Source organism: Lonchura striata, chromosome 2, assembly GCF_050655825.1.
Source record: "Lonchura striata isolate lonStrDom1 chromosome 2, ASM5065582v1, whole genome shotgun sequence".
In the NCBI taxonomy this organism is placed as follows: Eukaryota; Metazoa; Chordata; class Aves; order Passeriformes; family Estrildidae; genus Lonchura; species Lonchura striata.
The window spans coordinates 97,476,948-97,494,176 of record NC_140704.1 but is presented as its reverse complement, the minus strand read 5'-3'; the positions used below and the strand labels follow the sequence as shown (position 1 = coordinate 97,494,176).

The 17,229-nt window shown below is 37.2% G+C and overlaps 1 protein-coding gene across 11 annotated transcripts in view; it reads left to right on the top strand.

The window, feature by feature from the left end:
- Positions 1-17,229, top strand: part of CARMIL1 (capping protein regulator and myosin 1 linker 1) — a 195,039-nt gene that overhangs the window by 126,474 nt on the left and 51,336 nt on the right. For all 11 annotated transcript variants that reach the window (XM_085571838.1, XM_021528664.4, XM_085571839.1 and 8 more), the window contains 6 exons: positions 1,050-1,149; positions 1,237-1,291; positions 6,516-6,688; positions 8,963-9,031; positions 13,292-13,385; positions 15,556-15,654. In XM_085571838.1, the coding sequence (XP_085427964.1) occupies positions 1,050-1,149; positions 1,237-1,291; positions 6,516-6,688; positions 8,963-9,031; positions 13,292-13,385; positions 15,556-15,654 (590 nt within the window). The remainder of the gene's footprint in view (positions 1-1,049; positions 1,150-1,236; positions 1,292-6,515; positions 6,689-8,962; positions 9,032-13,291; positions 13,386-15,555; positions 15,655-17,229) is intronic.

The window sequence follows — 17,229 nt, the reverse complement described above, 5'->3', positions numbered from 1 at the left end:
AATTAGGTTTAAGTACAAGAAAATGAGAAGCTGAATGAGAATTGGAAGTGTAATGAAAGAACAAAGGGAAAGGTCTGATACAGAATGAAGCTGAGGGGGAATATTTTGAGATAAAAGTCAAGCGTTTCAGGTCAGAAAAGGCCTGCTTGAGTCTTTGGAGAAGTCTTGGAATATCTCTGCTTTGGAGTCTCTGTTTCCTAGCACCGGTATTCCTGGGAATATGAGCTCACTTCTCATCTTGCAGATTCAAGGTGTAGATGTATGAACTGGAAGAATTCACCTGCTGTGTTTGCCCCTCTATCATCCAAGTGCAAAAGTATTTCAGAAACAGATTCCCAGTACAGTGGAATGTCTAAGAAGAGTGGGATGGACAAGTGGAAAGCTGTGAGAGCTACAGATCCAGCCCAGTTAGGCAAAAAGATTTATTTTTATAAATAAAGATAGAGATTTGAAATCTAAATTATGCTGTGAATCTGAATTCTAAATAATCCGTAATCTAGCTAGTGGACTCCTCAAATACATAACTAGCTTGGGAATAGTAAAGTTAATTTTCTTTTACTTAGATGTAGAATAAAATTTGCCTTGTTTTTGAGGTAATTTTATTTGTAGTGTATTATGTTAACTTTTTTGCGGGCCTTTGAAGGCTTTGAAATATTGTTGGTACACAGCTCTACTAAGATAGTGATTAGCATGATTTCAGAATTCTCCAAGGAACTTCAAACTCTGCCTGACAGTGCGAGAAACTACCCTTGGGTGGTTGGACTGTGGATAAGGGACTGAATTCTCTTCTGTGTTTCTGAGAGGTGCCTTTAATAGCTGATTAGCATGGAGATTTAAAGGGTTTATTTTAGAGAAGGCATTTATTCTCATAGAAAAGCAGAGACACTAATGAGAAAAATATTTAAAGATAGAAGAAGATAAATTTTTCCACACATTTTTGAAATTAGTACACTGATATAATTACTTGAATATAGCATCAGTAATTGGATCTGGTCTGGATCTTTTGTGGAACTGTGTTTTAATTCCTAATCTAATTTGATTCTTTACAGGCCTAGAATCTGACCTCTCAACCCTTGTAGTCTGGCTTAGTAAAAACCGATCGATAAGACATTTGGCATTAGGCAAAAACTTTAACAACATGAAATCCAAGTAAGGATTTTCTTTCTTCTAAAAAACAAGAGAATGGATGAGGAGAAACTGCTGATTTCATCATCTTCCTAACTTTTCTTCCCTCAGAAATCTCACTCCAGTACTTGATAATTTAGTTCAGATGATTCAAGACGAGGATTCAGTGAGTATCTTTCTGCCTACTATCATCATGTGTATTTGTACCCTCACAGTCTATTTCTGATAATTTTCTTCACTGTGGTAATTTGCTGCATAAGATTTGATCAAAACCCTGCACAGATACATCCAACATTTTGAATTTGTTTTTTTTTAATTGTAATTTGGATTAACTTGTGGCATGTAGGTGAACATTTTCTGAGGACAGTCTTAGGATCTGTGGTCATTGAAAAATATTAATTTTAAATAGTTGGATGTGTGTAACTTATTTATGTCTAAATCATACAGCCCTTTAGGCAGAAATTTTCAGAACTTTTGTGTCCTGATAAGTGATTACAATGGTAATGTTCTCAATTACAATGTTTGGGTTTTTTTTAATTTATGGAACACATTATTTCCTGATAGCTGTTCTTGGGTATTAACTTTTTTTTTTTTCCTTGGCAAAATGCAAGGTCACTGCAGTGATTTCTCAGAACTCCTCCCTTCTTCAAAAGATGCAAATAAACCATTCACTGTGCTGATTTTACCTTTCTTAGTCATGGGAGCAATTTCATAAAACTTTTTCAGGATACCTTGCTGGGATGCTTGTCCACTTCCTTAATTTCTATACTCCTTTGTTATTCTGAAAGACTTCTGTGGTTGGATTTGTGTTCTTGCCTGTTCTTGGTATTCTAGTTTTGGTTAGAAGGGGGGTCTTAAGATGCTCTGTTACTCTCATGCTTGTCAATCTTTATTTATCTACTCTTAGTCCTTTCTTTCTCCCTGATTTCTTGTGCAAGTGCCAAGCAAGATTTCCTCATTCTTCAGAGACAGCCAACTGTAGACTCAGGTTGTCTGAACACCTGCTACTTCCTATTGTCTTTATTGTCTCACCTCCAAGTTCATGCTCTCTATATTAACTGCTTGGCTGTCTTCTCCCATCTGTGTCTGTGTCCTGGCAGTTTTAACCAGGATTTCCAATGTGTCTTTCCTTGCAAGGTCATTAGACTCATATTCCATGTTCCCTTTTTCTTAGTTCTCAGTTGTATTTGAAGTGATTTATTAAACTAGTCCTTTATGCTCTTTCTGTCCTCTTAAATGGGTTTAGTGGTACTGGCATTTCTTGATTCTGTGCCTTCCTGCACATTTTATTCTTTAAAGCATGGAAAGTCAGTGTGAAGTGGTAAAGTTCTGCATACAAATACCAAAACTGATTCTAATTGAGGCAACGCCTGTAATGAAAGCGCCCTAATAAAAGTACTCGTTTGCACAAGCTAGATGTAGGGCCGTGCTAAGTAATGCATTGGTGAAACTCTGTTACTTCTTGTACCAAGCTGGCCTTTTTGTTTTGTGCTGTGTGACCACTTCCTCCTACTCTGCCTTTAAAGGGAATGCTGCAGGACTGCCTTCCCCTTCTTTCGTTTTCCTGTTGATCCTGAACTGAGGGGTTTCATTTAATCTGATACTGCCTGCTGCTTCTGTGTGGCCATTTGTCTCTGTCCTGCCCTGTTTCTCATGCTTATCCTTTCACAGCTGTCCTGAAGAACTGAATCACAAGCAAATGTAATTTAGTGTGTTTTCTGTTTCCATTATTTCTGTGCTCTGTTGCAGATGAACATTTCTTCCCACTTAGACCATACCCTAAAACACCTCCTCAGTGCACTCTGTGTCCTTTCAGTACCTAAATCATCTTCTCAAATATGCTGTTGGGGTTTTCACCATATTTTAAGAATCTTCTTTTCATGCTATCTTTTCTTAAGAACAAAAATTTCAATTTTCACTGTATTATTTCTATTTAAAGTTTTACAACCTTCTGTTTATCTTCCCTGGCTCTATTTTTGAAGCTTCCAGGTAATGGAAAAAAGTAGCTGCTAAATTTTGTGTGTACCATTCTTGCAGCTCACTCTCCTTTGCATCATTAGCTTCCATTTTTTGCATTCCTTTTCTTTTCTCAACATTGTTTGCAGTTCTACTTTTTGCCTTTTACACTATACACTGGTCAGATGTGCTCCTGTAATTCTTACCCACTGTGTTTTCCTGACCTAACCTACACAATGTATTCTCATCCTGTTTTCAAAGAGTGTTATAATGAAATAATTCACCAAAAAGTTGTTTCATTTAGATACGTAAAATAAATGTCTCTCCTTCATGTCACACATTAACATTTGGGATATAGCATATGATCCTTTTGGGGTTACCCTGCTTCTTCTTTCCATGTGTTATTTTCTCTTGTTAATCCTCTTCAGTGAAGGAATCTTGGTTTTTTCTGTCTCATTAAGTGCTAAAACCAGTGTGAACTATCTCCTAGCAGCAAAAGTGTTGAGGACAGATACTGTAGCACTGTGGGAAGAATATGTTGCAGAAAGCTGCCTAGGATTGTCCTTACTGTATTTCAATGCTAGATAATTATTTTAGGTCTCTAGCTATTTCGGTTTGGTTTTGAATCTTAAATGGGGTGGTCCTCGTTCTTGCAATAGTATGCATTTGCTGCCACACGAGATTAAAAATTTAAGATGCAGTTGTAGAGATCAGGGTGTGATGTTGCCTAGAGCACACTGCACAGTTTAGGGACTGCACATTGTCTGCATGGAAAGCTGAAGCAAGTGGCTTTAATCTAAAATAATCATCTCTAAATGCTTCTTCATGTATTTATGCACATTTTAAATAGCTTTGTTGCTGTGTTAATGTGAGTCATGAGTAAAATTATTCAAACAGTGGCTTGGTTCTATGACTGTTAAAATGGAGTGATATCCAAATGTAATTCTGCATCATTTAAAAGCAGTAGTAGTAACTTACATAGCAGAACTTCACAGGTGTTTTATATAAATGAAAATGTAATATTTAGTTTCTTTCTTTTTTTTTTTTTTTTTTTGTTCTTTCCATGTCTTTTCTATATACATAGTTGCTATACTGTGCAGACCATTAAAATGTATTATTACTGTGCCATTCCATTTCTTGTTGCAAAAATAGATGTTACACTGCAGGTATGCAGTGTTGTTACTCAGAGTGGTCATCACTCCTGCATAGGTGCAGTGAATTTCTAGTGATGAATATCTTTAGTTGTTAGTACAGTGTTTGGTGCAGAATTGGCTTTTTGAGGGTTTTTATATAATTTTTGTTCTTAGGAAAAACAAATTTAGCTTGATTTAATTCTTAGGGATTTTTTCCGCAGAAGTTTGAATCAATGGATACAATAATGCCATTTCTAATTGTATATTTGTACTTTAAGAATTCCTCTTCCTTAAAAAGATTGTGGTAAGGCATTTTCTCTGTATTGGTAAAGTACCTGCTTTCTGTAGCAGGGACACTGAAAGTGGTCCTTAGACTTCTGTTTTCTCAATATCTAGCTAAAACTGTTAAGGTGATAAAAGAAGTGTTTGTATATTGCCCATATTTTTGGGGGATTTGGTTTGGATGTTTCCTTTTTTTTTGCTTGCTATTGTTTTATTTGGGATTCTTGATGTAATGATCAGATAATTTCATTAATATTTAGGTGGTGCATAGCTGTCAATCCTTACAAAATACAGTACAGAAGCATTTTCAGTCATATACTATTTTGTCAGTGATGGAATGCAAGAAGTTTCCTGGGAGGATAATTTAGATTTAGAAAAATTATGTAGGAGGGATCACGTGCAGCTCAGTTACTCCAATGCCCATTTCTAAAATGACACATGAAAAACAGAAACAATCTCACATTCACAAGTTTATTGCTGATTTCTCCTAGTGCTGCATGGTGCTGCTTTACTGTGAATCTGTCAGCAAAAGGGCTTCTCAGACTTCTGTCAAGAGATCTTGAGTGTCATTCTAAATGTGATGTTAGCATTTTTCTGTTAATATTGCTTTTAAATTCTTAATAATTCTTTACATTCGTCTTCATGTTGTGCAATAAAATTCAAAAACAGATTAAGGGCATTAGCATAGTAATTTAATAACTTCCATTTCAAATAAAACCAGCATGTGGCTTGTGTTATTATTAGACTTTATAATTATCAGCCTGCTGTGCCTCCAAATTTTTGTGCTTTTCCTCATTAGTAAGTGCATTTCTTGCATTGTTGCAAGATTTTTGGTTATCACTGTTATCCAATGGTGTCTAGAGAGTCAGATCCCATTGTATAGCAGGCATGATGCAAGTACCTTGGATCTTAGAAGGTGTGCACAGTCTGGTTGGTTTATTTTCATTGATCTAACATAAGTACTGTGGCTCATTGTTATGAGATGTTGATTTTCCTATGCTGGCTATTTGAGGATTTTAGGCTCCAAACTTTCATCCTTCAATATGTGCCTAAGTGGGTGTATAATGACGATACACTCCTCTCTGTGGACTCACACCTGAGCAAGGGAAATGTTTTGTGGGGTCCTCATTCATCACCAAAGACAAATTATGCCTTTATGAGCTGCAATATCTATGCAAGGCCTGGGGATAGATTGACTGTGGTTCTTGAGGTGCTGCTCTTGAGTGTTGGGGGCACTGAGAGTGGAGGAAATATGGGCATTTTTAGAAAAGGTTTTTTTGAGTCTGACTTGCTTAAGTCAAATAAGGTAGTTTCAGCTTAATATGCTTCATAAAAAAATAAAGTCACTGAAAGTTATTGTAGTTATGGATGTCAAAACACCATTGTTAATAATATTTATTGACTTAATAATTGTAATAGATACTCAATACTGCTTTGAATTTCAGACCTGCTACAATTTTATCTTTGTTGAAAGAACAATATGCAAAATCACTCCTAAAGTTGAAGTAACAATAATAAATCACTTTAAGGGAACTGTTTATGTTTTAACAATGCCTTGGACTCTAATTTGCCCTTGGGCAAATCTCTCAGCCTGAGAGAGAGAAGGGGAGTGGTAGATACTTTTTATCTCTCACTGAAAATACGAATGCTGGTTAAGCAAAACCCACTGGGCACTGAAGTTGTCTTGTAAGCTGGTTGTTGTTATCTGCCTTTTTTGAGGTTTACACAATATTCTGTACTTAGTAGAACTCAGGAAGTTGGAGGCACTGCCACTTGAAAATAATTTTTTCACAGGGTGTTACAAATTAATCTGCTTGTGTGCATGTGTTTGACACCTGTGCTCTAATTTATTAACTCCCAATTTATCATGTGTTGTAGGATCTGCAGCTAACACAGACATCTCTTTGATGTTTACTGCTGTCCCCAAGAATTTGGAAACTTGTAACTTCTTTTAGTTGGTGCTTGAGGAATGAGTGCATTATCAGCTTCTGTTATCAGTGCCTTTTCTATGATCCACAGCCTCTACAGTCACTGTCCCTCGCAGATTCCAAGCTGAAGACTGAGGTCACCATCATTATTAATGCCTTGGGTAGCAATACTTCTCTCACAAAAGTGGATATTAGTGGAAATGCCATGGGAGATATGGGAGCAAAGATGCTGGCAAAAGCCCTACAGATAAACACCAAACTCAGGTAAGGGAAATGTATTTGCAGTAAACAGTGGTTTAATAATACTGAAGTTGGGGGCTTATTCTCAATCTATTTCTCTTCAGAACCTTTCTATGTACAGCCACTTAAGAGTGTCTTTATTTGGAAAGATTCTCATTCTTCTTTTTCTTAAGAGAAAGGAAAATAACAACAGAAAAACAAAATAAGCAAGTTGTCCCTTCAAAAACTTTTCCTTAACTGAAACTGAGGAAAATTTTCTACATTTAAACAGAAAGGCCTCTTGTTGGAATCAAAAGACTTTCCAAATTTCTGGAATGACAGAAAAAAATTACATTGTTACAGAGCTCTCAATTAAGTCCACTTCTCAAAGTTGGGCCACTTTAAAGCTATCTGAGGTTGCTTAGGGACTTGTGCATGCAGGTTTTGAAGATCTGCAAGTACCGAGATTCTACGATTTCCCTGGGAATTCAATTCCAGTCCTTAGCTATTCTCTTCTCTCCTGCTATGTCTTTCTTACTGGAGACTTTCCCAGCAGAGAAAATTCTGATATTTGGGTAGGAAACTGAAGTAAATTATTCTTTGTCTTCTTAAGTGTCAATTTGTAGAACTAAGAGCATGTGGAATTCAGAATGGGGAGCAGCATGGACCATCCATCCTTCCCTTCTCCCCTTCCTACTGTGTTGATGGACTTTGGCATATCTTCTTTGCAACTTCATCTGCCCAACAACTTCACTGCTTTTTAGCATGTCTGGCACTGGTGGCTTGAGAGTATCACTTTTTTTCTATCCAGCATGTGTTTCACAAACATTAAAACCTTCAATCATAGTAAATCTGGATGGAGACCTCTAAATATGTCACCCTCATAGGAAAGATAATTCTCCCTCCTCCTCGTAAGACTGTGCAGATGAACATTCCTCAGTGCATTGCCGGTGTAAAAAGACCACTTTTTACTTTGTCTCCAAGTATTTGTTCCCTGGAGGATAAGAAATTCCCCCAAGCAGTCTTGGCTATTTGGTTCAGAGGCAGGGATCCTCTGGCCGTTGTGTTGCTATGCCCCAACTGAATATTAAAAATGTCAAGAAAGCACTGGAGGGATGGCTTAGGTTTATTGAATGTATTAACCTGAAATGACCACACTATCTTAAGAAGCAAAGTCTTGATACATATCAGGGTGGCAGACTGAAACATTTCACAGTATGCTGCATGTCACAATGACATAATGTCACCACAGTCTGTGGTGTGATTACAGACTGAATAATGCAATGGTAACTGGCTCTGCCAAATATGTTATAAAATGACACCCAGGTAGAAATATAAACACACTTTCCAGTGGCAGAAATATTCAAGATTTGACCCTTAGCATATCTGATGCTTGCAGAGTGAGTGTAGAATCTCTCCTCCTTGCTTTATCTTTCATCTAAAAAACAGAGGGATAATTCTGCAACAACAGAAGGATGTCAATATGTGTGAAAGCATGGCATCTATCTTTTTATTTTTTTCTCTTTTAAACACCAGAAATCTTTGTTTGGTTTTGTGCCTTTTTTTTTAAGAACAGCTACAACTGATGCTCTAGCAGAAGCAAGATTTATCTGCTTGTCTGTCTCTTTTGCCTACTAATGAGATCTTTGAACATGTGTTTGCAAATTGCCAGGCAGTCTGCTTGAGTGGTCTGGACTGGGGGAGGAGGGGAAGGCTTGATCACTCTCATCATTACTGTGTATTCAAAAGAGCTACAATTTATGCACCTAACCTAATGGTTTATTTTGGCAGCTACTTGTGTTGCATGTGGAATCATATGAACAGTGTGAGGAGCCTAGTGCAGGGTTGAATGTGTAATAGCCTGCAAATTTTGACCTCTGATCAGCATGAATTTTTAAAACACATGTTTGCTATGTGGAACAGAGATTGACCAGTTACTGCAAATTTCTGGGTTTTTTTCAGTATGGCCTTGCAAAGCTGACATTTGACCTTTGGTTTTTATGCTATTCCTCAAAAAAACCAGGAACTTATGTCCAAATCTTTCTATTAATTGTGTTTTGGAAAAGTAATGTGCTTATATTAGTGATAGAAAATGCAGTAGAGTCCCCCTTAAAGTAATGGAGCCTGGATTTTGGGTATTTGTCCACAATTTCTGTAATTTGAAGGATTTAGTGTCTAAGACAAGTTTTTTAAGTGCTGCCTTCTGCAATTTTGAATATTCAGCAGTGTGTTATTTCAATGTGCAAAGTTTCATTATGGATTTATTTGGTGGTTCTTGTTTAACTTCTATTTTTCTTTCCTCTTCCCACCACCTCTCAGAACTGTAATATGGGACAAGAATAACATCACTGCACAGGGCTTCCAGGACATAGCTGTGGCGCTGGAAAAGTAAGTCTCAACTAACTGAATGTCTGATGAAGAGGCCAGAGATCCTGAATGATCTGAGCAGCTGCAGTTCCCACCGCAGTCAATACGATCTTGAAGATGTTGAGTGCTCTCAATTTTAAGCATCAGGATGTTTAATTTAAAGGAAAATTCATGACTTCACATCCTTCAAAAGGATGGGAAGAGGCTCTGTGGCTCTTTCATCCATACTCTGCTATAAGGTCCTTGAATTCTGCTCTTAGCATTAAAATTCTGAATTTGGTAATATTTTCTCTTTGCTTCATTCTCTTGTGTTGATGGTGTGCAGAAATTCTATTCTAGTGAATGAAGCTGTACATAATAACAGAAAATTACTGAAGTGGGCCTTTGTGGTCTGACTTTTTTCTTTCCCCTAGCAAGTTGAAAATAATAGTGATGATCTCAGGAACTGCAGTTTTTCTCTGTAATTGCTATGGTCTGGGTCATTTTGCTTCTATGAGTTTACTCAGAGATGCAGCCATTACCAGTGATAGCTGTTAAATTGCTTTCATGTCCCTCCACCTCTATCACATTTCTTTATATGTTATTATTACTTTTCTTAAGAGAGAAGAATTACAGATTTAAATTAAGCAGCAGTTGACATTTTTCACATCATTGAATCCCTCAGACAGTAGCAAAGGCTCTCTTTGGAATGTGAATGTAACCTACAATTGCTATGTTCTAGACAAGGTATCTTGTAAAACTGTATAATTACTTAAGGGAGCATCTCAACCCTTGTAGGGGTCATGAGGTTAGAGCTTATGAAGTTACTTGTTTTGTGAAACTATTGTAGTTTATATACTCGCTTTTGAAATGAATTCAATTGTGCTGATGTGGGAAATTAGATAAATGATGTATAATTAGGCAAATCTTGCAGTGATTCCATTGATAGCAGTGAATAATAATTTGCAAAGGTTATTTGTCAACTTACATTTCTCTGCCAAAGGGCAAATAGCATGGGGAAGTCTGGTAGGAAAAGAAATACCCTTGTTTTCAACAAGGGTATGTTGATGGTTAGCATCAGCTTTATTTCTCTGTTCCAAAGTGTTTGGATGAGTAAATAGAGAAGGGGTGGAAATCCTGAGGCAAAAGCAAGTAGTCTAAACAAAACCACCCCCAGAATGCCACAGTTAATTATTTGACGCTGTACTGTTTCCGGGTGACAGCTCATTTATTTAACTTGGAAGCTGAGGTCATTTTGTGCTGCCTTAAACATTTTTAAATTGTCAAAATCATTGATAACATCACAAACTAAGCCACAAGCAACAAAGGTTTAAACGTGAAGAGATGGACTGTCAGTACTGGCTGAAAACAATTAGGCTGTAAACAATCCATCTTGAAGATCACATTTTGAGAATATTCTTCACCATATGTTTCCTAAAAGTACCTGAAGTCATCAATGTTCTGTAGAAAAGAACCATTGCTCAAAATAGAATGAAATATACTGAAGATGCTTGAGGATATGTATTCCATGTTCTATGATCTTAAGAAAAGTAGTCATCCACCAAACCACAAAACAAGAAGAAAAGTAGGCTTTAGCAGTATGGGCAGGAGGCTGAGGGGATTTGTAGCAGACTTTAAAATGGGCTGAAGTAATTGGAAGATTTTTTTTTCTTTCCCCTTCTCCCAGCTTTTCTTTGTCTGCTTGTTGCTGTTTAAAAATGTTATTTCTGTAAGGGAATTCCAGGAGCATGGCTGTTGGCAGATTTTGGCCCAGGGGTGTCCCAGACAGGTGTTGTGAAGTCCTGAGATTTTCTGCAGAGTCCCTTACAGATGTCAGTTCAGGAGAGCATTTGAGAACAGTGGGCATCCTATTCAGCTTGGCCATAAGCAGGGTCTTGTATCTCTGTAATTTTAATATGAAGATAAACATGTGCTTTTGCAGCCTAGAGCCCCCTCTGTCACAGGACTCTACAGCATTTTCTCGTGTTCATTTCTGAAAGTTTTTTTTTTTCTATATGGACTGGCTGAAGAAATAGCTGATGTTCTAGTAACTGAGGAGAAATGCTGGAGTTTGTTAGAGGGCTATGAATTCTTCCCTTAGCAGTGATGTGAAGTTCACACACCCTGACCTGAAAAACAGATGATCTTATTCCTGTAAGTAAAATCTCCACTGCAGCAGAGAGCATACATAGTGTGTGGATCAGAAGTTACTACAGAGGAAATACTGTATTGAAATGTAAGACTGTTGTCACACATGTTGTATGTAGAAGAGGGTTTTGGGACCTCTTTTGGGACATCCTTCTACAGTCTTTGAGCACCTCTCTGAAATTTAACATCCTTTAAATATAGGTATTTTGCTGAGTATATTGATGTGTTAGGAAGTTACTGGATTATTGAGTTTGTAGCAAAATGTACTCTTTTACAAGAGACAAGTGGAATGTTAATAAAAAGAAGAATGGGGGAATATTTTAGACTTCAAGGAAAAAGAGAAAAACAAAGCATAACGGTAAAGTTGAAAAGTGAGCTTTAAATTCTTGATATTTTCCCCTAAGGGCTGGTAAATTCTTAGATGAAAATAATACTGTGTATCTGAAAGCAACCCAAGTACAGAGGATTTCCTTCCTCCCTTAGGGTAGTGGTCTTCTCAAGTTTTGCCTCTGTGACTGTGTGTCCATGAAAATCTCTTTACCTTTCATTTACCCTCCTTCAGCTCTGTGTGTCCATATGTGTGAGGGAGGGTGCACTAAGCCTTTGATTAAATTGAATTTAGCATGAGAGCTGGCAATTGCAGATTTGGGACGTATTAAATGTCAAACAGCTGCAGAGATCCTTAGAAATCTACCTTCTGGTTTGTTTTTTTTTTTTTTTAACTAAATAAATACTTCACCTGTCAGGCAATCAGCAAGTTCTGTAATATTCTGTCTTTGAGCTCAGTATCTTTGACATTTAAAAATTCTCCCCGTGATGGTAGACGCTGGTTAGTATTACATGAGGACACATAACAGGGTCTGTATAGTTTGCAATGTTCTTTTGAAGGGCAAGACAACTAGAAAGAAGAGTTAAATTTCTGACGGATGCTGTAGACTGACAACTGACAGTCTATACCATGTTTGCATTGGGGAAGAAACATACAAGCCTTCCATTATCATTTCAAGTAAAATGTTGGGTGGTATCAATGAGGAATTGATGTGTTTGCAGTTCAGGAGGACACTGCCCTTCAGAGAATGGTGCTGCATGTGTCCAAGCACCTGGTGGGAGAAGAAGTGAAAGAAGCTTGGAATTTCACACTATTTAAGGTGTCTGCTATTGGGAGTAGTGTGGTCTGCTGTCATCAGTGGTGGTGACACAATTGAAATTGCCAGCTTTAAAGTGCTCCAGAATAGAGGGTTCCAAATATATTTGTGTAGCTCTGGATGGAATAGGAACAGACAGTTATTGGGATGTTTGCAGAAGGAGGAGAAAGAAATGTTTGCTGGAAATAAAAGGAAATTAATTGAAAATATAAATAATTATTTCCTTTCCAGGTTTTAAAAACCTCCTGCTCTTCCCCCCTCCCCAATTATTCAGGTCTGAAGTTGTGTGGACATACCACTGTATGTCCATTTTAAGTATAACTGTGTCATGATAGTCAGTTTATGTTCTCAGAGTTTAAATGTCATTTTGACTTGGGACCAAACTCCCTGTCTTTTATCTCTTATTGCAGCAGATGGACACAGCTGCAGAAATATTTTGCAAGCAAATAAGAAAAATGCAGGGAGCAATTGTTTGTGTAAAGCAATGTGGAGATGCTATGCTTGTTTTGTCAGCTTTTTATGAAAAATTCAGCAAGTGTCTTCAAATTGTTGTAAACACAAGAAGTTATTAAATAGTAAATTTTCAAAACTCAGTCTCTTAGTTGCTATCTGTCTATTACTGTGTATTTCCATTTAGTCTTAGATCTGATACAGTTGCCAGCAGGCACTGATTCCTGTTCTGTTTAGATACACAAAAATAATCTAACCATGTGCACAGAGCTACAGAGGGCAGGTAGGCTTTTAATCAGCAACCACTGGACATTGACCATATAACTGTTTTTCAAAATCTACCCCTCTGTCTGGTAGTAAAGAATTAGCAGCAAAAAAGAGCATGTATACTTCCAGCTATTCCACTAAAAAATGTGAAAAATACTTTCTTAGTACCTTCCATGGACAAGCTGGATGCACTTTATGTCTCCCTTCTAGGTTTTTCTTCATAAAAAAGTACAGTGATTACAAAGATATACAGTAATTAGATTAACTTTCACCATCATTTTTTTTCCTTTAGGAATTATACATTGAGATTCATGCCTATACCAATGAATGATGCCTCCCAAGCACTCAAAACAAACCCTGAGAAAACAGAAGAGGCACTGCAAAAGGTATTGCATATGCCACCAATGAACAGAAATAAAACCAGCAAAAATATAGTCATTTTAAGTGACTGAGACTTCATGCTTGGCTGAATAGGAACTCCATGCTGGATTCAAGGATTGTTTGTTTTGCATAGACATATACATGGTAATCAAGTGCTGCAAGAGCTTTTTATTCCACAGAATGATGGGAGTGAAGGCTGATGGAATGCAGTGTAGTGTAGTGTCAGAATATCATAACTAAAAATATGCAAACTAGACCTGGTATTACTGTGTGCTTGACTATGAAAGAGAGAGTTAGAAACTACATGTTTGTTACATATGTGCCTGTGGGTATTATCAAATGTTTAGAATTACTGGTGCATGCTTTTTATATTGGCATAAAAGGTGCAGTCAGCTCTGTACAAGACAAAGGGTGCTCTTCAGTTTGAGGGAGGATGAAAACATTTACTGCCTGTGTTTTATATTGTACATATAAAATTCACACACTGTGTTGCCCTAAGTAAGCAACTGCACCAGCATTTTCTTTTGGATGAAAAGGTGTTGACAGTATCTGTAGTGTTCCACTTGCACGAGTTTTAAAACTCCCAGCTGAGTTTTAATATGATAAATCTTGTGAGCTCCAAACAAGCCTCCTGCTCAATTAGGAGGGATACATTTCACATCTCTTTAATGAGTAGTTTTTCTTCAGCCACGGTAAGGCCATAAAAATGTTATAAATAGTTCTTACAGATAACTGTGATTAAAAAGCAAATGTCTATGATCCTTGTTTTCGTTAATTTGAGTATTACAGGGAGAAGTGCTGGTAGTTAGTATCTTTTTCTTTGATGCATGAAAATTCTCTCAATTCTGCTTTTAAAAATCTGATTCATGGGGGATGGACGTATTTCTTACATCTCATTTAATATAATTGGCCTGGTTCATATCTAGACTGGTAGGTGCATTTCTGAAAAAAATACTGGGAAGCTTCTGGCCACAGGGATTTAAATTCTGTGTGTTAATTAGGCACTATGTACAAAGAGCTTTTCCTTTTACTCATATCAAGGTTGCTAAAACTGTTAGACCCTGAGTTTGTTTTAACATGTGGTTCAGGCTTTCTTTACACAACACAAGGAAGTTACCTCCTAGAAAAGATATCAGTGTCAGGAGTGGTGCTGTGAACACAACCCAGGTGTGTTCCCTGCAGGTGAGGAGGCAAGCCCCCCTGCATGGACTGAGCCTGGTGCTGGGAAAACGGCACTGACTGACTGATGGACACAGCAGCCGCCCTCCTGAGCTCGGGTGTCTCTACAGCAGACTTGACTTGGGGTGGGGAAACTGGATAAGCCCAGGGATTTGCTCTGGGACATGGTTGGGTGTTGCAATTCTTGCTGCTGCTGCTGCCACCTCAAAGGCAGCTATCCCCACAGATCTCAGCCTCACAACCTGCTAGCCACTTCATTCAGCCTTTCCTCCCCTCTTTCAGACCAGATGCATCACTTTTGATGAACCTTGAACAGGTTGTTAATAGGTGGTTTTGGCTTCACCAAATTTGAGAGAGTGGGGTTAGGGGGTTACCCTGTGTATCGAAGCTGGCTGATGGTGGGTGTGTACTGCTGCTGACAATTGTGGTGGCCTGTAAGCAGGAATCACTCGTCTCTAAATAGTGCTTCTGTACTGCTTGGCTTTAATGAACCAACATGTGAACTGAGGCTGCACTATCACTTAAGCACTTTTAGATAGTTTATTTTCTCTTCAGACATACTGCTGTTCAAATCTGTGTCCTTGCAGCAAGCCAAAGACATTGAAAAGAAATGAATCAAATATCTTGAGTCATCATGATCTCTACAACACCTAACAGTTAAATATTCAAATATTTCTCAAACCAGAATCTAATCTTTAGTCAGCATAACTTGCTAAATTGTTCAAAATAGAATACTTTTTCAGAAAACACTGGCAAAACCACAATATTTAACCATGTTTCACTAGTTTGTGAGTGAATTAGTATTTATTAATGTGGTTTTTAAGCACCAATGCACACAAAATAAAGTTTGCAGATGATAAATAATTAGGCAGCTTTTCTTGTCAGTCCCCAATTCTGACACAGCAATAAAATTGAAAACAAATAGTCAAATCAGTTTCCTAATCTAACTTTTTTCTGCCTTTTTTTGTTTGTTTGTTGTTTTTTTTTTTTTTTTAGATAGAAAACTACTTGCTTCGTAACCATGAGACCAGGAAGTACCTACAGGAGCAAGCATATCGGCTGCAGCAAGGCATTGTCACTAGCACCACTCAGCAGGTGAGAATTTGTTACTTAATGGACATCTCAGTGCCTGAAACCTGCTTGGGGAGGAAGTCCTCTCTCATTCAGAGTAATTTTAAGATGTGCCTCATGGGTTATACTGTTTCCCAAGAAATAATAATTATCAATGACAATTTGGAAGCAAAGCATTTGTGAAATGAAGGTCTTCTGCATAGCAGTAGCATGTAGAGAAAAACTCAAGGTATTGCTAAGTAAACTAGTGTTGAAACCAGGAATGGTTTGGTTTGCTTGTGCTCTGCCTTTGTTATTACAATTTAATGGGACCATGTTTTGTTACTGGAACCGGAAATTGTACTCTAACCTTTTGAGAGAGAAAATGGTATATGGAGATATACTGGCACTAAAGACTGCAAGAGCAGTTGTTTCATTCTAGTAATTTTTCTGCTTCAATGCCACTTTTTCTCCCCAAGTAAACAATCTCTATATGAAATAAGTTTAGATTTTTTTTATAGCTTGTTTTGGTTGTGCTTTTCTCCAACACCAGATACATACCAGGTTTCAGGAAATGTAATTTCTTGTTATTTCAAAATATATTTACTGATTTATGTATTAAATTGTGTACAATAAGGATGGATATTAAAACCAGTTTTAAAAGAGAGCTGAAAAAGACTCTGTTGTGTGATAAAATTGCATTATTATTCCCAGAATGTATTTTTTTTCTGTCCAGATGTCCCAATGAGACTTTCTACTATCTAATAATTAATTAGCTTTTTGTACTTGTAAAAAAATACCCAGCCAAAACCCTTTGAAGAGAGAGATTCATGTGGATCCAAAAAGGAGCATGCTGTGAAATTATTTCAGTTCTCATTGCTAATGATATAAGATGCTAGAACTGTAGACTTTACATGATGGTGCATGCACTCAGATGTTGCTTCAAAATGTCAAATATCCAGTTCTAATGTATGCTAAGTGGGCTGATAAAGACTTTTAACTATTATATCTCCCTGCCTCATATATCTTAATCAAAGCTGACTGTGTGTCAGGCATTGTTGGTGGTTTGTCTTGTAAAATACAGATATACCACCTGCCCTGCATTTGCAGCGTGTTGAATGAATTGTCTTGCGGGTACAGATTAAGTTCAATTTATCCCACTGTGAAATGTCTGATGGAAACTTCTGCTTTGATAGTTTTAATTCCCTTGCAACTAGGAATATTTACATTTTAAACAGATACTGCAGAAGCCTGCACAGTTGTATTTTGCTTAGACTGGAGAAATTGCTGTTAGTGGTTGTTGAATGAACTGAGCTTTCTTTTACTCTCTGAACTTCTTAACAATTCAGAGACCTTTAAATCCATAGTCTTAGGTATATCAACAACATTTTCAGCATTAAATTTGATCCAAAAACCAGAGTAACAGTTAAATAGTATAATTTGTTGATTATTTGCAGTTATCCTGGAGGTTACTGTGGAGGAAATATTCCACAGCATTTATTTTTCCTGATGGTTATTTATTTTGCAATGCTTAGGGGTGTCTTTATGAGATGTAGTTCTTTCCTTCAATAGTATTGACATACTGCCAAGGTCTTATCATGCCTTTCCAGGTTTTTATAT